The sequence below is a fragment of the Tricharina praecox genome, assembly GCF_024521635.1.
Source record: "Tricharina praecox strain CBS 144465 chromosome Unknown BZA05scaffold_11, whole genome shotgun sequence".
Taxonomy (NCBI): domain Eukaryota; kingdom Fungi; phylum Ascomycota; class Pezizomycetes; order Pezizales; family Pyronemataceae; genus Tricharina; species Tricharina praecox.
In genome coordinates, this window is record NW_026250413.1 from 446,021 (window position 1) to 469,203 (window position 23,183).

A 23,183-nucleotide genomic window follows, 5' to 3' on the forward strand; every position below is an offset into this window, starting at 1 on the left:
TCACCCCGGCAGGCGCACTCGGGCGCAATATCTTAGAGTTGGTAGTTTTTCCGGAACTTGCTGGAGTATACCTATGGCTGGCACGACTCACGAGCACCTACTTACTCACCTATGAGGTATGTAGTAATAGTAGAGCTGTCTAGTCACCATCCAGTATGCATAGGTAAGCACATATACATACATACCTGGCAGCCTGGCAGGTACATACTCTAAATACCAGTAGACGAGCTGTGTACCACCATACTCTATCGATAGTTATGACTGCAGGGACCGCTGTAGAGTAATAAGCTGTAAGGCTCCCGGGGTGAGGGGGGCATTATGTTTACTTACCTACCTAGTTCAAAAGGGGGGGCTTCCCGGTGGGTAGATACTCTACTCTATTCTACTCTATTCTGGCGGTAATGTGTAATATGTAGTTACCGGTATCGGGGTATTAGAAACACGTATTTTGACTGTGTTGATGCTGCTTTACCACCGGTATATGTCACTATTGCTTGCTTGAAGATATGGTATGTAGCACTTCTTTTTACCCCTCTTGGACTACCTATACAAGTACAAAGTATGTAGAGCCCGTGATTCCAAACAAAGCCAAAACCAAAACCCCGTATCCATTCCCAAAGAGCAGAGCAAAAAGTTGTATCTGAAGAAAAGAAGAAGAAAAAACCAGAAACGCCGATAAAAAACATAAAAGGTAAGAGGAAAAAAACTCTTTGCACAAGATTACGTGCTACATGATGTATGGTACGTACCAGTACCGTATGTAGCGATCCACTCCCTAGCAGAAAGGTGGAAAGAAAGGCCTCCAGCGAAAAATGCATCGTGAGAAAAAAGAAAAGAGAAGAAAAGAGTGAGCATCATGATCAGTTGTAGCCGTTACCACCCAAGCCCACCAACTTGGCGCCGTTGATGACCTTCAGCTCCTGCTCGATCTGTCCGTTACCAAACACGATCGGCCTGTTCCAGTACCACCACGGCGCCCAGTCTCCAGCGGTCTGGTCGTTCTTCGCCTTCTTGAAGGCCTCGAACTCGACCCTCATGATTTCCAGATGCTGGAACGCTTCGTCGCGGCTCATCGGCACTCGCATGATGACGCCGTTCTCGAACACGGGGAAATCGATGGTAGTGCCTTGCGGTGCCGTGTCCCAGAAGCCCTTCGTCGTCGCCTCATTCCACTCCGCGTCAGCCTGGGCGTCGATCATGTGCTGCGGCACGGTGCGCTCCTTCTCGAGCCAGCGCCAGTACGCGGCCGCCCACTCGGTGGTGCGGGTGACGAACTGGGCGTCGAACTCGCTCGGCCCGCGGCCGCGCATGGACGCATCGCGAATGAGGACGAGGTACGTCTTCCACGCACGGTGGGCATCGACGAGTCGGCAGTCAACCCAGCCGTTGTGGAACTTGTCGTCGAGCGTGCGGGTCTGGCCGAGATCGCCGAGGATGATCTCGTGCAGGCCGTTGCGCAGGAAGAGGTTGTCGATCTTGATGTCGTCGTGGCAGAAGCCCGTGTTGTTGAGCAGTGGGTCCTGCGTCGTGTGCATGCGTGCCAGACCCTCGAAGACGGTGCGGTATCGCGGCCGGTACAGGAAGTCGATGGCCGTGGTGGACATGTTGAGGTATGAGAGGGCCTCGGTCGGGGAGTCGAGGGCACCGCCGTAGAGCGGCAACACCATCTTCCAGAGGAGCGGACGGGACTTGTCGGTGCTGTTGCTGGGAACGTAGAATGCATCTATGGCGTGAGTTGTGAGATCCTCGCCGGTGAGGGAACTGGAGTCGTTGTTGTAGCGGCGCAGGGTCGCATTGATGTCGCAGGGCCATTTAGTGTCGGTGATGTTGTGTTCATAGTACAGACGATCCGACACTCTCCGTGGTGCCAGCTGCATGCAAGTTGTGGAGAAGAAGGTCTTGATGATTACCGTCTTCTTTGTGCGTTGGCACGTGTAGACGTCGGCTTGACCTTCGTATCCACGGCCCAGCCGCCTATGGTAGACATAATCGGGCTCAAAATCCTTTGAAGTCTCGTTGATGATGCGGACAATCTTATGGTCCGGGGATAATAACTATGACAGGAAACGAAAGAAAAGAAACCGTCAGTCATTGTTGGACCACAGATGGTACAAAAGTTCTGTGTTCCCACCGCCGCCGCCACCACCGCCACCACCACAACGTCCAGTGGTACGCATGTTACCACGCCAGCAACTCGGCCAGAATATGGTCAAATAGCCGCTATGGATAGAAAAAACAATCGTCTCCGGATCAGACTACCGATTTGATGGGGGGTATGGGGGGGTGCAGACGGGGTTGAACTGTCGGGGGAAGGAAGCTGATATGTACTTACGTTGTCGAGCGTCAACCTGGAAGTCTCCATGGACGGAGCCTGCTTGAAGACCTGAATCTTCCCATATCCGTACCCCCTCAACAAGGAGGCGGAGGGAGATGAGGACGAGGATACATGGATCAAGAGAAGAAAGACTATGAAAGCGCCGGCGAAGATGAAGGAACGACGCCGTTTCGCCGACATGAGGCCGCTCATGCACGAGCGCTGCTTTTTGTTGAAATCGTGGACACCCATTATGTACGAAAAGGACTGACGGACGAACGAACGAGCGAACGATACAGGAACGAATGAGAGTGAGCCCCGAACAGAGGGGTAGTGGGTGGTCGATTGATCTTCGAGATGGCCGAAAGTACACGGTCAGGAAAAGTCGAATCGTCCACGGGAAGGAGAAGGAGAAGGAGAAGAACTTGGGCTGTCCGTCAGGCGCTGCTGCAAACCTTCGATTGGAGTGGGGCGACACAGAGCAAGTGGTGGGGGGAGCGGTCTTCAATATAAACAACCAGAGTAGCCGACTCACGATTCCGTCAGCTGGCTCGGCCACCAGCACCACCACCACCAACCCTGCTGCTGGGCCGATCGAGACGGCAGCTAAAGTGTAGCTAGTGGATATCACGCTGCTGGAGAAGAATTCCTTCCCCTAGGTGCTGCCGAGGGGGGAGAGACCCCATGTGCAGAGTTCCCCTTTCTGGACTGATGTGTCTGTATAGTTGGTTACTCTACTCCAACTAGTACCTACCTCGCGAGCAACGATCGGTAGGTGGCGGAAAGCAATTCGCTGGGCGTCGCTAAGAGTCCAGTTACGTTCCTCGCCGGGAAATCTCTCGCATGACACCCTTCCGTTCAGGTGTTCAGGTACGGACAGCAGCACAGCTGCGGGCCAATAAGGGCCGCTGGACAGTGGAAGGGCCTGGTTTCCGTGTGAAGTCGGTCAAGCCATCGCGCCTGCCAAGGCGCCAAGGCGCTTGTGTCAAGATGAACAACACGGAGCTTCCTCTTGTTGCAAACTTGCATTTTTGTGTGTGCCTCGAGCCCTTGAAAAAGCATCGTGAGATTGCGCTTGCGAGATGGTTATGGCTGGCTGGAGCCTGGTATGGCATGACATGGCTGGCCCTAGGCCGACCGCCGTGGAAGCGAACAGAAGCACCACCGTGTACGAGCACGCGATCTCCCGAGTCCCTATCGAAACAAGGCTGTATCTTGAGCAATAAGTCAGGCATCTGGGCCCAGACCAACGCGGCAACAACAGCCTCCTCCGCAGCCTCCTCACTATGTTCTGCTGACTAGTAGTATCGGTATCGTCGCTACTCGGAAAAGTTGTCAGCTGTCGTTTGCGGCGCCGTGCAATAATCAGCGTCCCGGCTGCGTGCTGCTGCGACGCCTCGCACGTCAGATTTACTCCATCCGGGAGAGGAGAGCAGAGTGGGAGTGGGTTAGCGTCGTGCCGCCCATGTCTAACGGCCATCCTTTGGACCTATGAGTAGAGTGGAGTGGGGTTCACTTGGTATGTAAGTGCTCGTGGTGGCAGCTGGGCGTGAAGTTTTCAAACATGCAGCTAATTCCTTGGCCTTATCCTGAGGCCTTTCCCTAGGGAGTGCCCAAATATTTAAGCAGTTTCTCATCCAGAATTTGCCGTTCACGCAAAGATTTGCACGTCTCGGAAATCCTTCGCGCTAAGACGGTTCGAAAACTCTATGCCGACCTCGAGTAGAGTACTCACACATGTGCTTGGGTTGGTGGCGCCAGAAGCCCACCGAGACGAGACGCCCTGGCACCTGCAGGCTCCTTGCGCTGTCCTGTCCTGTGACTCCTGTGCTGTTCTATCCCGTCTTATCTGCCTCTCCACAATAGGGGGCAGGCAATCAGTTGCAATCAGCCTAATCGGTCGGATTTGAGTGGTGGTTCTTGCCGACAAGACGTTCGGCCGGCCTTGGTTTTCCATGGACGGGCCCTCGGTCAGTCAGTCGCGCCCGCCCGCTGTCTTGGGTCCTGTGAAATCCCTGCTAACTAGGTATAGTAACCAAGCAGTTGTTGATCCCATCCAGATTCGAGCTCTTGGTTACCCAGTTGTCACCTTGAAGTCGAAAGGCGAGTGGAGATTCGAGAACCATGAAATCTACCAGCCACTGACCGATAGGTATGATACTATAGTTATATCTACCTCGTACCTATCTATGCGGTCAGCCACACATTCCAATTTCTGATCACTGGTTACTGGCAGGTACTCTAACCCTAGGGTACAAGCAATGCGTTGATCACGCGTTTATCGCATCCGAAATGTCGTAAAATACGTTACAAAGCTTTAGTGACAGATACACACCGTGAAAATTGCGCTATTGTCAAAAAATGCGTGAATTCTGCCAAGTTTTACTCTCTAAACTTTAAAGGTAGACGGGGAGTAGCTTTGAGAAGGAAAGTTGTTGTATTAGTCTTTGTTACGTACAAGTGTCATCCAGGAAGCATTGGAAGAGTCAATCAACCCACACACAGGGAATGACTCTAGTCAATGAATGAATGACTCTAGTTAATAATCAGGAATGACTCCAGTCACCGAGTAGGAATGACTGAGTAAACCAATAAAAACCCGACCTCGACGATCTGTGGAAGTTCATGTCGACAGTGCGATGATTGGCCTTCGCGATGCGCATCACGGTGATGTTGGAGTACTCCTGTCTAGGTATACTGCCGCCGTGCTCTGCGCTCTCTCTCATCACCATCATCATCACCACATCCACCACCGGTGAGGCTCTTTTGGTGAAGCACCGGCGGCGGTAGGCCATCGTGGTTAAGTTTGTGGCCTCGTCACCTAGTTTTCTGGCCTCGTCACCTAGGTTTGTGGCCTCGTCACCAAGAAGTTAAACTCGTTATCACAACGTGTCCTTTTATACACTCTCTCTTTTACTTCTGTATCGTGCGCTGTCTTTACATCACCGTCAATACATACACTCACATCAACACTGTGCCAATCTTCTCCAGGTCGACCGGCGTGGCGAGGATGGGAGCACACACAGAGGAGAGAGCGGAGTTGGGAGGTTAACCGTCTATTCGATAGATGATGATCAAGAAAGAAGAAGAAAACCCGTGGGTGACAGCCCAAGTCCCTCCCTCCTCATTTGGCCGACCCCCCAATGCCCACCAAAGTTGATGCCCACTACTACCACATTCGTTTCCTCTCGCTGATAGCTCCACTCACAGACAGCTCCTGCTCACCAACTTGGCTGGCAGCCGGCATAGGACAGCAAGAATAGCGCCGAGGATGGCTACGGCACTGGCGACGAAAATGTGCTATCCGCCGAGACGGGTGGAGTGTGGTATCCATGGCGGGGAGAGTCTGCTATCAGCGGCGGCGAGAGTACGGTGTGCAGCGAGGCAACTGTAGGAAGGCATGGGAGAACAAGGCGAATAGTACCACGGAATCATGTGTATAACGCATTTGATAGCACTGCAAATTACATAAAAGAACGCATTTGATAACATTGCAAATTACCTACACAAACGTGTTTTACAACCCAACGCATTGCAAAACGCATTGCAAAAAGCATTTCAAAACGCATTGCAGACGCACTGCAGACGCATTGCAGACACATTGTAAACGCATTGTAGACGCACTGCAAAACGCATCGAAAAACCCATTAAAAACCCCATTCTCCTGCAATGCGTATTTGACGCATTGCTTGTACCCTAGGGTAGTCGACACGATTCGATATCAACTCCGAAGGCCTCTGCTTAACCACTGTACTTACCTACCGGTATTTGCTGTCATGCCCCTATGGTTACAATAAATTGTCGTCAACATTCGATTCTTGAGCGCCACTGTTGATCCCCCGTCAAAAACGACCGACCGAACGAACGAGCGGACGTTCTCCGATGGTTCTTATCGAGCGTCTCATGAGGGACCTAAGAACGGATGTGGTCAAATAAAACGGATCAATTGAAAAGGAGGTCTATGATGATGATGATGATGATGATGATGATGATGATGTCTGTTGTTTTGAACAAGAGACGGACCGACAAGACGAACAACAGAAAAGCCACAACAGAAAGCATTTCAACGTTCAAACGACCGCATCATGTCTACCCTCCATAACGAATGGGTAGGTCCCACCAGGTCCCAACAAGGTCTCTCCTCCCAAATACAAGGTCTCAACAAGGTCTCCTTCTCCCTCCGGTGCAGGTATGTACTAAACATACACATGTAATGGCACCGAGCCTACAATACCGTCACGGCCTGAATTGGGGGTGTATCCGAATGGGCAGCAGGAGGACGGACGGACGGATGTGGATTTCCGGACTCCGGTACGGTTCTCCTGACTCGATACTCAATATTCGATACATACATGCCCACCGGCTGCCGTGAGACCGCTCCGCCCGCCCCATAAGTGCCCCTGCATATAGATGCACCCACCTACTAGTAAGCACTCTATCCAGCACCAGTTGCTCACCCCGAAGCTCACCGGTCAGTCGGTCAGTCGGCAACTGGAGATTTTCATCACCAACGCCCGAAACCCGGTGAAGCCTCGACACCCTCGACACCCGCAGTCACCGTAGAGTATATAACTAGTACATACATAGTAGCTTCCTTGCCGCCTTCCCACCGGCTGGTTATCGTACATAAGCGGAAATTTTGCTCCATATGGAAGCATATAGCCATCCAAGTCTTTGGCTGCTCTGTGCTCACTGGGATGTGGGAACGCAAGGTATGCCATGGTCAGTAGGTACCGTACTCTACTATACACCATGTACATACGTGTTTCACAAGCCACAATCCGTCACGACCGGCCACAATCCATCACGGAGCCAAATCGGTGCGCAACTGCGGACTGCGGACTTGGCAGCCACCACTGACCAGCATCGCCAAAATGGCCATCCCGAATATTCCAAAATTCCAGATAACTGGACTCTGAATTTCAGACCCAAGAAACAATTCGTTCGGCGCCGAGCGGGGACCTAGATTCTGCTATATATACTAGCTCCCCAGGCCCAATGCCCATCGGATCCGGACACCCTATTTCAGGCGCACTCGAGTCTGGGCGCGCTTGGAATGCGCGCCGCGGCAACTGCTCCGCCTCCCATAAAGCTTGGCTGCGGGCGGGCGGGCGGCGCCAATGTTTCCTCTCCCAATGGAACGGAAGATGGGTTGGGTGGGGTTGGGTCACGGAAATTGGTAACGCAGTGGTCGGTCGCGTTCGCCGCGCAACGTCAGGAAACACTACCTACTTGGCTGGCGGGAAAGGTCGGACGAATCACGGGGCTCGAGTGTCGCAGTGACGACGACGATGGTGATGATGATGGTGGTGGTGGTGGTGCATCGCTCTGGCCGCTGGAGGGGTCGGTTTGTTTGTTGGCTGGAACATCTGTCTTGGTGTCATACCAGCGTTAGATATTCTATTCCTATGTGCATAGAGTACTCGGTCACTTCAAAAGTGACCGGATCCGCCAGTAAATATGGGGCTGATCAGCGCCCCAACGGCCAACGCTGTGTCGCTCACTAGTTAGTGTGTCCGGGAGTAGATATATGCATATTCTCCACGGCGGCAGGACCGAACAACATCCAGCATTTTAGGTTTTAACCTACATTTGTTTCTTTCAGACCTCCTCCTCTTCTTCCACGGCCACCGCCGAAGGGATCAAGGCTGTTCTGCATTCTACGGACCCACACAGTGACAGTGACAGTGCCACTCGACCTCAACGTCTCAGTACTCTAGTTAGTATCTATTCTTGCATATCCAGCTCTATGGAAAAAAAACCACCACGAAGAGCTATTCACGTCATGTAACTCTATCGGGCGAATCCGATTGCGTGCTCACGATGAACCCGAGTGGAGTGCCAGCGGAGTCCATCCTAGGACTGACACTATCTAGAATCTAGATATTCCTACGCGGCGATCCATCGATCTACATATTTACGTACTAACGGCGGCATGTCCGTCGCTACAGTTCTGGGCTGCATATGTTTCCACCTCCTCTTTCTCTGTGGCCACCGTTGAATGGAGTGACTCGGCCAAGGCTCGTATTTCACTCTTCCCGTTCTATTATTGAAAATCTCTTAAACATAGTAGATATTTCGATTCGACTTCGACATCTGAGTACATACCGTAACGCACTGCTAAGTCCTAAACATGTATGCATGCCTACGTGGGGATCAACGTTTCACTCGTCGGTTCCTATTCCTCTCTCTCTATCCGCTGCGTCCCGAGTGGTGGTATCCCATGATCATCGCATCGCCGTCTTGTCCTCTACACTGCCCCCAGTGTGCAGCGGCTTCATCCATTGATTGGATTTGCGTTCGCATCCATATGCACCACTGAGTACTAAGCTCTGCTTCCATTCGTCCGGAAGTTTTGGTATGGACGTGACCGCAATATGTACACACGTGGTGGACGCCGGCCACGGCTTGGTGCGGGCTTCGAATCCGATCGAGCCCATCCATTCTTCGGTATTCCTCAGCCTGCCGTTTGATCGTCGGACTTGCCCGGGCAGAATCGCTAAGGCAGACAGATATAGACTTCCAATGCACGAATGAGGCCCTCGAACCACCAGAGGATATCACGATTAACATTGCGTGGCTAGTGAAATACACCTAAAAGGCTGAAAGCATAATCTATTTCCAGCTACATCTAGGTACTGTGCCAAAAAATAGTAGAAATTGACACGGTATTAATGAAGTATCAGACCCGACACCATGTCAGTAGGGTGATCTACCAACCACTCGTGCAAACTCAAATGCTTAAAATTACAGACTGCGGTGTTTGAGCAAATCCGGTGTAAACCTCGTGTTTCTAGCGTGAACTTCGTGTTTTTGACAACCGGTATCCTGCTTCAAAACCGATTTGCGTGAATCCTTAGCCAACACCCAAGGAACACGGATTTGTACTTATTCCGCAGTTGATCATCGCCCCTTTGCATGAACATGAATAAGAATACGAAAGAAATAGCGGCAGAGACACCACATTAATCCCGAGCAGCTATGGTACCAAACACTAATACGGTAGGCAAGAGGGGGATCTCCAGGGCGATACCACAGCAGCTAGTAGGGGGTCTCCATAGCCACTCCATGGCAGCGAAAGGGGGGGTCTCCGGTACGTCTTTGGAGCTACTCCCGTGCTGCCTACATGGCAACAAGAGGGGCATCTCCCGGACAAGACCATCGCCGCCACGGATACTACTACACCATTGTTTCCGCGGATACTCCTACACCACCGTTGCCGTGGATTCCACGCTGTCACCAGCGGTGGGGGGTCCAGCGTTGGTAGCCAGCACCAGCGATGCGTAGTTGAGCGGTGCCGTTTGCTGTCATAGCCGTCGGCCTCTGTCCCCCCGCCCCCCCTCCTCTCTTCTTCTCCTTCTTCTTCTTCCTCTTCTTCTTTTCTTTCATCCCATCACCAGCATCATCCAGATAGACGCTCAACCCTACCACCTTCTCTTGTGAGTACTCCTTCCCTACTACTACTCTCCCTACCGGCACCACCGCGGATAACGTCTCCTCCTACTGCTTCCACGACTAAGAGAGCAGACGAGGCGCAGGACCCTCAAATTTTGATGTTCCCTACTAACCACATCCGCTTCCTCCCGCCAACACAAACCCTCCATCACTTCCTCTTCTCGCATATTCGCAGTCACGATGCATCACTCCCATGACTCCCCTTCTGCGCTCGACCTTAACGTTTAGCGGCGCCAGCTCTACGCCGCATAGCTCCTCCTTCTCTCGCTGACAGTTTCTTTTCCTCTCGCTGACAGTTCCTTTCTTCTCGCTGATATCTCCTCCTGTTCTCACCAACAGTCCCTCCAACACTTCCTCTTTTAACAGATATCTCTACCTACTCTCGCTGACAGCTCCTCCTCCTCTCGCTGATATCTCCTCCTTCTCTCATCTATAGCCCCGCCACAACCCCCTGCGGATACAGCACTGGCTGCCGTGTGAATGCTGTCTCTCACTAGTAAGTACTGCTCCTCGCCCTGCCGGCACCACCGCGGATATTGTCTCCTCCTGCTGCTCCTCTCCCTCCTGGACCGTTTTGGGGCGGTAACACTTCCTTTTCTTAGGGACAGCTCCTCAGTCGCTCATCACAAACCGCCGCGGATACTCTATCTCTCCACCTACGGCTCCTTGCCCTGCTGGACCGGCCGCTAATATAACGGTGTGAATATTGTCTCTCCCTACTAGTAAGTACTGCTCCTCGCCCTTTTGGACCCACTGCCGATGCCATCTTCCCCCTACTACTACTCATGCTACTGGACATGCTAACGTCTACTGTAGATGCCACAAATGTTCGAAGATAGCTAAGTGCGTAGTAACGATGGGGAGTGGATTTCCAGGAATTCCATGAATTTGGGGTCGAGCCAGATCCTGTAGCAAATAGAAATTAAAATAGGACATCAATTCAAATATAAAGTCCATCTGTATACTAGTGTAGACCTTGCAACTGGGACCTGTATTAACACTCATTTTTTCGAATTCTGATTTACTTATGTACCCACTAAAACGAGTAGATTACGGATTGGTACCGGAAGCATCCAGTATTATTTTCTGACACTCGTTTGTAATAATGCTGCATGATAGAAGACATGGGATCAACACGGTATACCTTTTGTGATTTCTTCAACACGGATTTATTGAAGTACGGTAGCAACACCAGGCTGACACCGGATTAAATCAAAAATTTGAGTTTCATGATCTCGGTGTTTCTTCGGTGTTGATCCGGTAATGATCTAGATATAAATTTGTTGAAATCCGTCATGGACCCCGTGTAGACCCCACAATCATAAAAATAAAGAGTTTCTTGCAAGTGGTATCGAAAATAGATACCGAACCTGAACAAATTATAATTTGCATATGCACCGGATTAATACGAGGTTTAGTCTAAATGCCTGGAAAAAAAATATTCCGTATAGACATGGTGTAAATCCAGTGTCAATTTCAACCCTTTTTTGGCACAGTATATACATGCTCAATCCTATCTTCCCCGCTTCCCTACGATAAACCTAGTCCTAAACTCTTATTTGCTTCCTAAAGCTAGAGCATGTACACTCGCCTGCGCTCCGTAATCCAAACCCAAAGGCCGGTTGAGCGGTAGGCAGACTCATGCGCCTGGCAGGCGTGTTGCTTTGGATCAACGGTTCTTCCTCCGGTGGTGACGGAGCCTGAGAACCCGGAATCACTCCAAAGTTTCGGAGCTCGAAGTATCTATCGAACGATTCGGAATCGTCCATGAAGCGCCATTCGAGTGATGGCAGCGGCAATCACTCATGATTCATCACTTCGCACTCCAACAACAACCCGAACCAGTTACGTGTGTGTATTCATACCTTAGCACTCGACGGACATGTTTTTTTCTCTCCAGGAGTAGCTTTTCTAGTCTTTCTATGGTGCATTGGACCATATCTCTCGGCCGCTCCAGGCTTCAGCTGATTCGGTGATTGAGTTCGGACGGAAGCGGTGATCTAGCCGTTCAACGAAACTCAAGATCGAGTATCATGGCGACTACACATTTAGTTATAGCCGTATTAGGTTTGCTGAACGGCGAGACTCAATGTAAGCTTAATACTTGTATAAAGTGGAGATCCCAAGGTTTAATGAAACTCAAGCTCGAATATCGTACTACTCGTAGCCTTATTGAAGCTGCTAAAGGGTGTCTCAATCGAAGTTCAATACTTGTATAAAGCGGCAGAACTCGTCCCCCTCTTTCCTCCCTGCCTCTCTTCCCACTTCCACACTTCCAGACTTCCAGACTTTCCGACTTCCTTTCCCCTAACTCCTCTTTTCCATTTTATATTTCTCCTCCGATCTTTCGAAATGAGTACTTCCGTCCGCAACATCCCCACTCCCACCGCAAATCAGCGGTCAGACGTCCAAACCGTAAGTCCTTCCGCGCCCTCGCGATCCCCCAACTCTCGCCGATACTAAGTTTTGTGAAGGTCCGCGCCGGAAAGATGGACATCGAGCAGCTCGCCGACATTTTCTCTCTCGGCCTGACCAAATATTGTTCGCCCTTCCTGTGGAATCACACCACCGAACAGGCCTGTAGGCTACCGATGGGACACCGTATGTATTACTGTTTCCCAGCGCTGCCGCCGCAGTGTCACTGACAACCACCGCAGATTCCTGGGACTTCCTGTGCGACTTGGCGGAGCTGTGGCCGCGCCATCGCAGCTGCGAAGCGCTGCTTTACGCCGTGACTAATGCGTACAACCGCACGCACGCGGATTCGCTGGCGACCGCGACCCGCAGCCGCAAGATCACCGCCGACGTCGGGAACATCCGGCTCATCGGTACGGCGGACTGGGAGGTGAGGACGGCCGGTCTTCATCGCCGTCATCGAGCCGGATACGGAAAGGTTCCATCGCCGCGGCTGCGCTCCGCTGCTGAGTATCTTGCTCATGGATCGGGACGGGTCCGGATTCGCTCAGGGATTAATGACGGACGGATGGAGGTTCTGCTTCATGGCCGTCGACCACGGCTTGGTGTACCAGTCGCCCCCCTACGACTACCGCCGCCGGGGAGATCTGATCGTCATCATTAACCGCCTCCTCGATATGCTCCGGTTCTACCCCCACCCCCAACCCCAACCCCAGCCCCAGCAGTAGCTTGAGAAGCCAAGCCCTACGGAGGAGAAGCTGCGATATGTTGCCGCACAGCCCATAGCTGGCGAATCGGGGCCCAGACAGTAGTTAGTTTGCAGTCTCGGTCCAATCTAGGTAGTATGTAGGTTGCATAAACACTCAACCGACATGGTATCAATCGCTAACCCTTCTATTCTAGGTTTTTCGAATCCGCGTTTTGTTTTTTGTTATTGCCACCTGTTATGTTTGGCTGCATATCCTATGGAATGAAAGTTTGAACATCGATGCAACCGCGGTGACCATCGAGTGATCCCGCATGCTAGGTACTATGTAGTCGCGCCTAATCCCCCAACAACCACCTAGGAAGGGCCATCATCGCTGAACACCGCTGTAGGCTGTAGCAAGTGAATGCCAACATCCCTGGAATAGAGGGATAATAATCCCCATACTTCATCCCCACACTCAATCAAAAAAAATCTGACATTCGTTGTGCGCAAGATCCAGCCAAGCATTGATACCATGATACCAGTACATACCGTCGAGTACTTCATGGGTAAAGTATGGTGCCAGATAGAGTACCGGAAACACAGCAGAAAAGAAAGGAAATAGAGCCAACTATTCAAAGTTTGCCCCCCCCATATCACCGGGGGTGAATTCTGCTCCGTAATGACGTGCAAGTTTGAAGTCGCCGGAAAGGCACAGCCTCGGGTGGTCCAGGCTTAGTGGAGCTACTATGCTATACTATAGGGCACTGCGTAGACGGGAGTGCGGATGCGCGGCTTGGGAGTTGGGACCGGGTTGGAGCCTCGCGGTGCCTGCCTTGCGGGAAAGGCGGGCGTGTATGATGCACTTAAGACGGGTGGCAGGCTGAGGAGAGTAGGCGTTTGACCTGCAAGGCGGGTCTGGAAGAAGTGTGGGCTTGAGCGAATGGGATGGGTTTGGAGGAGCGGGCTGGCTACGTGTGTAAGTACGTGAAAATACTGCTCCGGTGGTGGTGGTAGTGGTGGTGAGGACTTAATCGGCCTAGCCGGGCGATTGAGCCTGAGGCTTCGATTGACGTCATTATCCCGGCCTTCATTGTAGGTGGTTTGAATGGGCCGTCTAGGCTTGGAGCCTTCTTTGAGTTCGCACCGCGGGTGATGTCATGTGAACCTCGCGAATCGCTTGTTGTCGCTCGGCAGGCTCTCCGGTCTACGCAGGGTACCTACAAGGCTACGATTTTTTTAAAAAAAAAACGAGGTTCTACACGGCTCAAATAGAATCATGCATATCCAGGCAGAAGAAAGGTGCGATGACCGCACGGCTGCTCTGTCCGACCGACCATTTGGCTGCTATATGGGCGGGGAGTATCTGGTCCAATCAACTACAGCCCTGAGCCCCCTTTTAGAGGCGATGTACTAAGGTCGGTAATGACTGGTCGATGCGCCGATACGTGATACCAGTAGCCATTCAGTTTCAATTAACTCCCGTTTTTTTACTATCGTATGAAGAACGAATCGACTTGCTCTGGCTGCTCAAGTGACTACCTGGGCCGTATGCGACAACAAAATGACGTTCTCTCTTTCGATGGCTCGAGTGGTTGTTTATGCATTGCTTACCATACTTCCGGTGGGTACATATCCTCAATTATCTGATAGGTACCGTATGCTGTCGTAATCTAGCTGTATGGTGGAGTGCCAACCAGCCAGTAGTTGCACGCAGTGCGCACTAACCGACGATTGACGCTTTCTAGAATCTGCAGGAGTTTCTTCACGTTTCAGCCATATTGCCGTTCTCGACCCGGATTTGCGAACAGACGGTTTGCAGGAGAATTCCGAGGATCACAGGTACATACATATGCATGTGGGCAGTGGAACCAGCGACGTGATTCGGGCAAATGGGTGCATTTGTCGCCATGTAGCTATCGGTATACCTACCTAGTACTGCTACGGACCTACGGTGGCTAGCGGATGGTCGGTAGACGGTGGACGTTGCATGCGCTGTGCGGTACGGTATTTTCACTGGGCCATGCGAAAGAGCCTGGAACCTCCTTCACACGGCCGAGCCATTCCGAGTATCTTCTGACCTGTGAACCGGCACACCCGCTCCCTTGCGACGAATGGCTGGTGTCCTCGACACCGCATGTTGTTTCGGCAGAGCAGCTATCACCTGGTGCTCTGCAACGTTGCATATATGTACTCGCCCCGTGGAGTACCTCACAAGCTCCACTTCGTCCTGAGGGCCGATGATCGATCCGAACTGGACGAACGGCAGCCACGGCAGCCACGGCTGGATGTGAGTGGGCTGATCGTATCATAAGACGGGCTTTCTATCGAACGTTCTGCGGCATTTCGGACAAAGGAACCCGGGTACGAGTTGGAATTCCGATAGGTAGATGGTTGAAACCTTCCGGTACCGTAGACGTGTTTGGCACTGGAACGCAGGGGAAAGATTCTTCTCGATCTACGAGCGCATTCCACGGACTCGATCTCAAATTCCCACTTCGGCACCCGTAATATCGGATGCGACTGGAGGTATGGAGGAAAATGACTCGGGCAGCTCTTGCGGCTTGACCACAGACAGCGCCGAACGTGTATCCGGATATAAGTGCAGTTGGTCTTTCGCTCGGAAGATCGGTGATGGTATGCAGTGCAGCGTGCCGGATCATGTGTATTGGCCAAGGGAAGTCAGCACCCTCCACCTCGAGTGGTCGTTTATATTGTATGAACCCGAGAGAGCAGCCCCCGGCGCCGTCTGGCTCTTTCTCCGATGTCCGGGTCCGCAAGCCCCCATGGAGCACGTGATCTCTTCGACTGCGTCAGCTGGTGGCGTTCTTCCCGAATAACTGTGGCGGTGGTTCGATTTATGTCGTCTCTAAGATCGGTATTATTTCATGCACAGCGGGAACAATATATCGCGCTCAATCCGCGGGGTCATGAAGTTGCGACCGATGACGACATCCTGGCCAGGGAACTCTAATCTCGAGGTCGCACAGGGAGTTGCTGGATGCCAAGGGCGGGTTCAAGAAGAGGCTAGCGTGGAACTAACCACGGGCGAACAGAATAGAAGGAAGGTGAAGCGTCCGCCGACAAAGAAGAGAGAGACAGTTGATTCCGTCATCACCATCACCACCACCATCAACTCATCTGTATCCACTATCCCCCATCGACCTCCCTAGCTTCTCCAGTGACAACTTCAATTCGACAGTTGCCCACGAACCCGATACCGACGACCAGACGAAGCTCAGCCGCAGCTCAGCCATGGTACCTCACCCCACCTCCCCCGCCGCTCCTCCAGCACGCGTTCGAGCTCTGCTGACATCCGCAGTTTAGCGGAGGCTTCTACGACGACGACATGATGGGCAGCTTTGGCGGGGCGCCGCCGATGCGAGCCGGCGGCACTCGCCGACGATTCGACTCCTACTTCCGCTGCTATCCCATCGCGGTGCTGGACCGGAAAGAGCTCAACTACGGCGGAAAGATCATCATGCCGCCGTCTGCGCTAGAGAAGCTGTCGAAGCTGCATATCACCTACCCCATGCTGTTCGAGATCCATAATGGCAAGAAGGGCAAGGTTACGCATGCCGGTGTTCTGGAGTTTATTGCCGAGGAGGGCAGAGTGTATCTTCCGTACTGGGTGGGTGGTAGCGATGCTCCGAGGTGGATGTGTGTGCGTGTTGCTGACGGAAAGGATGCCGGCAGATGATGCAAACGCTTTCCCTAGAGCCCGGCGAGCTCCTCCAAATCAAGTCTACCGACCTCCCCTCGGGGTCGTTCATCAAGTTCCAGCCGCAGTCGGTGAAATTCCTCAACGCGATCTCGGACCCCAAAGCGGTGCTCGAGAACGTGCTGCGCAACTTCAGCGCGCTCACCAAGGACGACATATTCCAGTTCAGCTACAACGACGAGACGTTCTCGATTAAAGTGGAAGACGTGAAGCCGGTGAACCCCAGCGGCGCGGTCTCGGTGGTCGAGACGGACGTGGAAGTCGACTTCTCTCCGCCACTGGACTACGTCGAGCCCGTGCGGTCTGCCCCCGCCTCTGCCGGCAGCTCCCGCCCCGGCTCCGTCGTCGGCGGCGGCCGCGTCACCCCAATCACGCAGGAAGGCAGCATGGCCAAGTCGATCGGCTACAGCTCGCTGGCCGTCGCCGCCTCCACCGCCGCTGCAAACCAGTTCGCGGGCTCGGGGCAGAAGCTCAAGAGCTCGCGCACCGGCACCCCCACCGCGAAGCCGTCCACCCCCGTCGCGGGGGTCTCCTCCAACCCCAAACCCTTACCTGCCGCCGCTACCACCGCAGCAAGAAAATCAGGCCCACAACCCCTCCGGCTGCCCCCTGGAAAACTGTTTTTCGGTTACCCCCTCAAGCCAGTCAAGAAAGACGGCGACAAGGATGCCGAGGAGAAGAAGCCGAGCATGTTCTCGACCGGCGGAGGACAGTCCCTCCGCAGCGCGGCGACGAAGAAGAGGAAGGGCGAGGACGTGGCTGCCGGAAGGAGTAAGGACGCGGCTATCGAGATTGACTGAATCGGGTTCGTAGCGGGGGGGAGCAAGGAAGGGAGGAAACAATCTACAGGTTGACGGGGATGGCGTTTACTGGTCGTGATTGGGTGTGATTGATTCATTGATTGATTGATTGATTGGGGTGTTTCGTTTCGTTCGTTTCTTTGACTTGTATTTTCTTTCTTTCTTTTCTTTCGTTCAATGGTTTCGTTTCGATGGTTTGGTTTTCTTATGCGGTACGGTACACGTGTTTTTACGAACGGGGATAGGTGGGGTGGGTAGAGTAAATGGGAGTGCCCCCGCCTTTACTCCGCAGTACCTTTACTCCGCAGCACCTAAGAAGTACCTATTGTGTGTCTGTCTGCCACCCCGAATAATGACGTACCGTAAAACATTTAGATCAGGATAAACGTATGATACCCACGTGGACCATAGCGAAATCCAGAGTCCAGACATTTCCCCGGCGGCGGTGCCGTTTCCGCCGTGCACTGTTGCACCGTCTGGGTCGCCACGGCGCCGATGCCGCAGAATTGACACGTCAATCACTCGCCCCTGACCCCGCTCCGTCGCCTCAAACTCGCCCCGCTCCGACTCGCCACACGGCAGGCTGTGAGTGGCTCTGCTGTGCTCCACTCTGCTACGGTCGATGGCGTCACATTTCACTTCATGGGGGATCACTCGCGAACTTGCGATATACTCCAGAAAGATACTGGATCGATTGAGTTAAAACCCCCCCAAAAACCGAAGGGAAACAAGCAGCAGTAAGTAAGCAGAAATACACGCTGTTCGTTACGTGAGACTTGCAAGCCCATAAAATATGATAGGTACATAAAGTATGATAGGTACGAAGAGTCGTTACCCCAAGATTCCAAGAAACAAAACGGAAACTAGAAAACGGAAAACCCCAAAGGCAATGGAAAACCCAGAGTCAATGCACAAATACGAATGCAAGAAACAAATCTCCCTTCCCCCTCACGCGCCCCCCCCCCCTCCTCCCCCTCCCACCCTCGCAGCGCCCTACCCCTTCCCCGCCAACGCCCCGCACCTAGCCCTGCGAACCCCGCACGATCCAGACTCCAAGACTCCCGTCCCATGCACAACATAACACAACCATAAAATCATAAAAACCGGAAATGATATAGCATAACTAGATCTAACCGAGGAACAAGCAAGCAAACAATATCGAACAAGCAAGTAAAGCAGTCAATCAATCAAGTAGCCAAGTAAACAAATCAAGCAAACAAGCACCGAACCAATGCAGATGAGAATGTGATAGAAACGCGACAAAAATATATATACGAACCGTCAAAAGATGACATGAAAGTCGAGAGGAACACCGCACCGGACATGATCAAAGCACAGAACAGAAGACCCGCACATGACAACGCATGACAACACATGATGAAAACGCAAGGAAGTAAGGAAAGCGGGCAGCAGAGAAAAGAGGAAGCCAAAAAAATAATTCAAATCAAATCAAATCAAACCCAATTCCGTCTAAAATACGCAACCAAAAGCAAAAGCAAAAGCAAAAAGGAAAAAGTATTATGGTGTGATGATGATGATGATGATGATGATGATGATGATGATGATGTACAGCCCCTTCCCTTCCTCTCTTCCCTCTCTTCTCTGCTCCCCAAACGCCTAACGCCGGGGGGTATACTTGTACAGTTTCGTTTTCGTTTCGTTTTCGTTTCGTATGGGTCGTAACTTCGTTTCGGTCGTGAGTTTGTAGAGGACTGGCCTCGATGTTGTAGATGATGGACAAAAGAAATAGATGGTAATGATCGTCGTAAAGGGGGGCAAAAGGAATAAACGGATCCGTGAATGAATGTGTGTGTGCACGTGTGTGTGCGGGAATTTGGGTGAAGAGTCAACTAAAAGGCAATGTTGAAGCTCTCAACCCGCTCGCGGCAGGAGTCGATCGGCGTCAGCTCGTAGGCATCAGTGTCCCAAGCGCAGTAGTCCATATGTTCTGGCGGCGAGGGAACGGTGAGGGTCAGGATCGAGTTGGCGTCACACTCGGTGTCGTCGTCGTCATCACGGCACCAGGAGTCGCGGTAGGCGTGACGGGAGATATCTGTGGCTGTTAGGAATGGACGGTTTTGCGCACGGAGAGAGAGGAACGTACTCAATGGATTGAATTGATCCATCTGGTTGTCTTCAAGGGTCTTCTTGAAGATGGCCGAGAGACGGCGGTGCAGCGACTTCTTGCCTGATGACCACGTCTCTTTCCAGACCGTCTGGTCACTGTCGGACATTTTGTCTCCTTGACACCCGGTGGCTTTGTATGAGATCCAGTGGGAGCTCTCGTCGCCAGTCTTGGTCGAGCTGCAACCAAGAGGAGGTGTCGGCGGGGGAGTGAGCATGTCGGATGGTGGGGACAACACAGCTTGAGGATGTCAGTTTAATCTACTTTGTACAGGCTGAGAGCGGCGACATACCTAGGATTGCACGCTTGACGGTTCGAACGGAAGACCCAGAATCTAGTAGAGAGTCAGTCCTGCAAATACGACAGCATTATACAGCGGAGACTGACCCTGTTCCTTCTCGTCCTTGTTATCGCCTTTAGACTCAGGCTTCTCCCGAATGGTTGCCGAGTCCGATGCATCGTCTTCGATGCTGACTTCACTCTGCAACTGTTTCGACGCATCATCATCGACGCCGTTCGCATGCCCTTTTACACCATCAGCTTCATATCCTCAGCCCATGCAATATCCGCGGAGACACACCGTTCTGCTCGTCATCTCCCCCTCGGATGGTTGCTGCGTCGTCGAGGTCCATCTCTTCAAGGATGCTCTTGGTCTCGGCCAGTGAGGCGGCGTACGAGAGCATGTCGACGTCTTGGATCGAGGTGGCCGAAGACTTGGCCTCCTCCTTCTTCTCCTCTTTCAACGACCTGACCGTCCCGATGGACGAGACCGAGAGCCGCTTCTTTGACTTGTATTCCTCCTCCCGTTCCGCCTCCTTCTTCGCCTTCTTCTCCTCTTCCTTCACCTTCTCTTCCTTCACCTCGTCCTTAGCACTCTTCTTCTGTGGCTTCTCAACCTCCGTCTCATCACCGGAATCATCCCTCCTCACATCCTTCGTAGACCGCGACGATCTCTTCGGCTTATCCTCATCCTCGGAGTCCTCGCCGGCTGTCGATTTCCTTGCCGTCTTCTTCTCCTTCTTCGACTTCAATCTGCTCCTCAGACTCTTCTCCTTCTTTTCCCTGACCTCCTCTTCAGTATCCTCAGACTCGACCTCCTTCTTCGCCTTCTCCACCTTCTCCGCCTTCTTAGCCTTCCGGATCTTCTTCTCATCAGCCGCTGCCTTCTTCTCCTCCTCCTTCTTTTCCTTGCGCTCCTTCCACTTCAGCACGCGGGAGCCCGCCTTGGTGACCGCGTTCTTGAAGCCCTTGAGGCTGCCGATCTTGCTAAGCACCGATTTCGCCTTTTGCGGCGGCGACGCCAGCGAGTCCTCGTCGTCCTCCGTGGGACAGTCGTTGTGCACCGACTCTGTGGGCGAAGATGCTAACCAAGGGTGTCAGATTTGCTTCCGTTAAATACCGGGCAGCGGACATGCGACTTACGGGTTATGATGACTTTGGGTGTGGGTTTTGGCTGCTCCACTACTTTCTCCGGTACAGGCTCCTCAACCACCGGCTTCTCAACGATGGCCACCATGGGCACAGCAGTCTCTGCTTCCCGAATGCCCAGCTCAAACACAGCTCGCACATCCGCATCCTTTCCGGTGGGAAAAGCCTGTATATCCATCAGCATCCATCCACACCCGTAACCACAGTCGCCGGTAGGTCGGGGCACACTACCTCCAACCCCAACTTCCTCCCCCTCGCCGCCTCCTCCACCCTCCTAAGCTGCTCCTCGAACCCAGTCTCCTCCTCTCCCCCCTCCTCCTCACCAGCCAGTACAAAATGCAACCTCCCATCCGCGCGTACCCTAGCCTTCAACCCCCTCTCATCCGCGATCCTCCCCCTTCTCTTGCCCAGCACACAGCTCTCGGCCACATCGAACCTGGGCTCGGCAACAAAAACCTCGCTCCTGGGCCCGGTAACCCGTGCCCGCGAATGCTTCCGCGGGCGGAAGGCGCCATACCGGCGCTGCCGCTTCGGCTCCGACGCCTCGGAGCCAACGGGGAGCCCGCGTTTATGGCCGGCATAAACTGTGGGCGCGAAGACGGGTGTGGTTGTGGGCGTGGGCGTGGGCGTGCTGGCAACGAGCGGCACGCTGGGGGCGGGCTTTACCCGCCGGCAGCCGGAGCCGGAGCTGGCGGTCTTCGAGGGCTTCAGGGACATGCCCGCCGCCGCTGCAAGTGGCCCCGCAAGCGGCCCTGCCAACACAGTGCTCGTTGTCGTCGTTGTCGTCGTCGTCATCGTGAAGTTCGCTACGTGGATGAAGGGCGCGAAGCCTGCGGGGAGAGACAGGTACGACATCTTCTTCTTCTTGTTCTTTGCTCTCGCTCTTGCTCTCGATCTTGCTCGCTTGCTCTCTTTTTGGCTTGCTGGTTCCTTCCGTCTCTTCCTTCCGTCGTCTTCGTCTGTGTTCGGTATCCGTTGTCCTTTTTCCTTCCTGCCTGGGTGGATGAAGTCAAGACGATGACGGGGTGTGGGCAGGCAAGTGTATGTATATAAAGTAGGACAAGGTGGGCTGGGATTGTGTTTGCAGTTTGCAGAAGCAGGCGGCGGGGGGGACAAGGCGTGTATATCAGGCAGGTATAAAAGCACTTCGTTGGAACTCCGCTGGAACCTGGCAGAGGGTGGGTGGGTGAGTGGGTGAGTGGGTGGGTGCGGATATGTGGCTTCGGGAGTTGCGCTTGTTACGGAAAGGGCGGTGGGAGCTCCGGTTGTTCTGTTCTGTTCTGTTCTGTTCCTCTCTGCTCTCGTCTCTGGGCACGGACGGCCTGTGGGCTGTGGGTTCGGATTGGAGGATAGCAGTATGGACCACGGACTGCCCGGCTGGACGGGGCGGATGCGAATCAATTGAGGTATGTACGGTGCTCCAGGGTAGGTACAGGTGGTGTGGTATGGTATGGCAGGTATGGTATGGTGAAGAGGGGATGGGAGGGGGAGAAGGATCAGCGAGTGGTCGGTATGACTACGACGATGGGATATGATTGAACGACGCGATGCAGCAGTGATGAAGATGTGATTGTGTAGCTACATGAGTGGACGGGCGCGGGGGGTTTCGGGCGCGGGGGGGAGGGACGAGGGCTTTAAGAGGTCAGACATACAGACGTGCGATGGACGACATGGACATGGACATGCGGTACCTATGTACCTAATGTATGTACACGACACACGACACACTGGTCGGGGTGGGTGGAGGACCCTTCCTCGGTGCGGAAAACGAGTGTATACCGGCCCCGAGTGCTTTGTTTTTGCTCTGCTTTTCCCAACAAAGCCCTCCCTTACCTTGCCTTCCTTTGTCTTCCCCATTGCCCTCTCGAACCTCGCACCTCAACCTCGCACCTCGCACCTCGCACCTCGCACCTCGCACCTCGCACCTCAAACCTCAAACCTCACACCTCAAACCTCAAACCTCAAACCTCAAACCTCAAACCTCAACCCTCAACCCTCAACCTCAAACCGGGCAATCGCCCGCAATCAATCCGCACCGAAACCTCCCAATCCGTGCTCGTTCCGTCCGTCATCATCGTCGTCCATCACCAGGCGAACCAGAGACAGAGACAAAGTTCCAGACAGGTGGGATCGGGGCGGTGGGGAGGGGAGGGTGGGGGGGGGGGGGGGTCGACCACGCTCTCGCGTCTGATTGGCCGGCTGCGGCTGCGATTGGGGGGAGGGGGTGTGATATGCGG

General features: G+C 53.3%; 5 protein-coding genes across 5 annotated transcripts; 3 read left to right on the forward strand and 2 right to left on the reverse strand.

Moving 5' to 3' along the window:
- Nucleotides 1-752: 752 nt before the first annotated feature.
- On the reverse strand, nt 753-2,932 carry BZA05DRAFT_37944 (uncharacterized protein). The gene is made up of 2 exons (XM_051481885.1): nt 2,333-2,932; nt 753-2,054 (listed from the first exon to the last, which is right to left on the reverse strand). Exons 1-2 carry the CDS (start codon nt 2,564-2,566, stop codon nt 861-863), a joined length of 1,428 nt encoding a protein of 475 aa, XP_051339666.1. The 5' UTR covers nt 2,567-2,932; the 3' UTR covers nt 753-860.
- Nucleotides 2,933-12,121: 9,189 nt separating this feature from the next.
- On the forward strand, nt 12,122-12,912 carry BZA05DRAFT_418487 (uncharacterized protein; the record flags this gene model as incomplete). Its single annotated transcript, XM_051485527.1, has 4 exons — nt 12,122-12,184; nt 12,244-12,370; nt 12,427-12,614; nt 12,736-12,912. The coding sequence occupies 4 exons, from the start codon at nt 12,122-12,124 to the stop codon at nt 12,910-12,912; spliced, it is 555 nt and encodes a 184-aa protein (XP_051339667.1).
- A 2,965-nt stretch (nt 12,913-15,877) lies between these two features.
- On the forward strand, nt 15,878-17,851 carry BZA05DRAFT_397106 (ubiquitin fusion degradation protein UFD1-domain-containing protein). The gene is made up of 3 exons (XM_051483581.1): nt 15,878-16,130; nt 16,195-16,503; nt 16,569-17,851. The coding sequence occupies exons 1-3, from the start codon at nt 16,128-16,130 to the stop codon at nt 17,391-17,393; spliced, it is 1,137 nt and encodes a 378-aa protein (XP_051339668.1). The 5' UTR covers nt 15,878-16,127; the 3' UTR covers nt 17,394-17,851.
- Nucleotides 17,852-19,159: 1,308 nt separating this feature from the next.
- BZA05DRAFT_38004 (uncharacterized protein) lies at nt 19,160-21,980 on the reverse strand. Its single transcript, XM_051481901.1, has 7 exons — nt 21,178-21,980; nt 20,941-21,112; nt 20,099-20,881; nt 19,906-20,043; nt 19,811-19,852; nt 19,498-19,758; nt 19,160-19,446 (listed from the first exon to the last, which is right to left on the reverse strand). Exons 1-7 carry the CDS (start codon nt 21,799-21,801, stop codon nt 19,244-19,246), a joined length of 2,223 nt encoding a protein of 740 aa, XP_051339669.1. The 5' UTR covers nt 21,802-21,980; the 3' UTR covers nt 19,160-19,243.
- On the forward strand, nt 21,981-22,556 carry BZA05DRAFT_38003 (uncharacterized protein). Its single transcript, XM_051481899.1, has one exon. It carries the CDS (start codon nt 22,161-22,163, stop codon nt 22,479-22,481), a length of 321 nt encoding a protein of 106 aa, XP_051339670.1. The 5' UTR covers nt 21,981-22,160; the 3' UTR covers nt 22,482-22,556.
- The last annotated feature ends 627 nt before the right edge of the window (nt 22,557-23,183 follow it).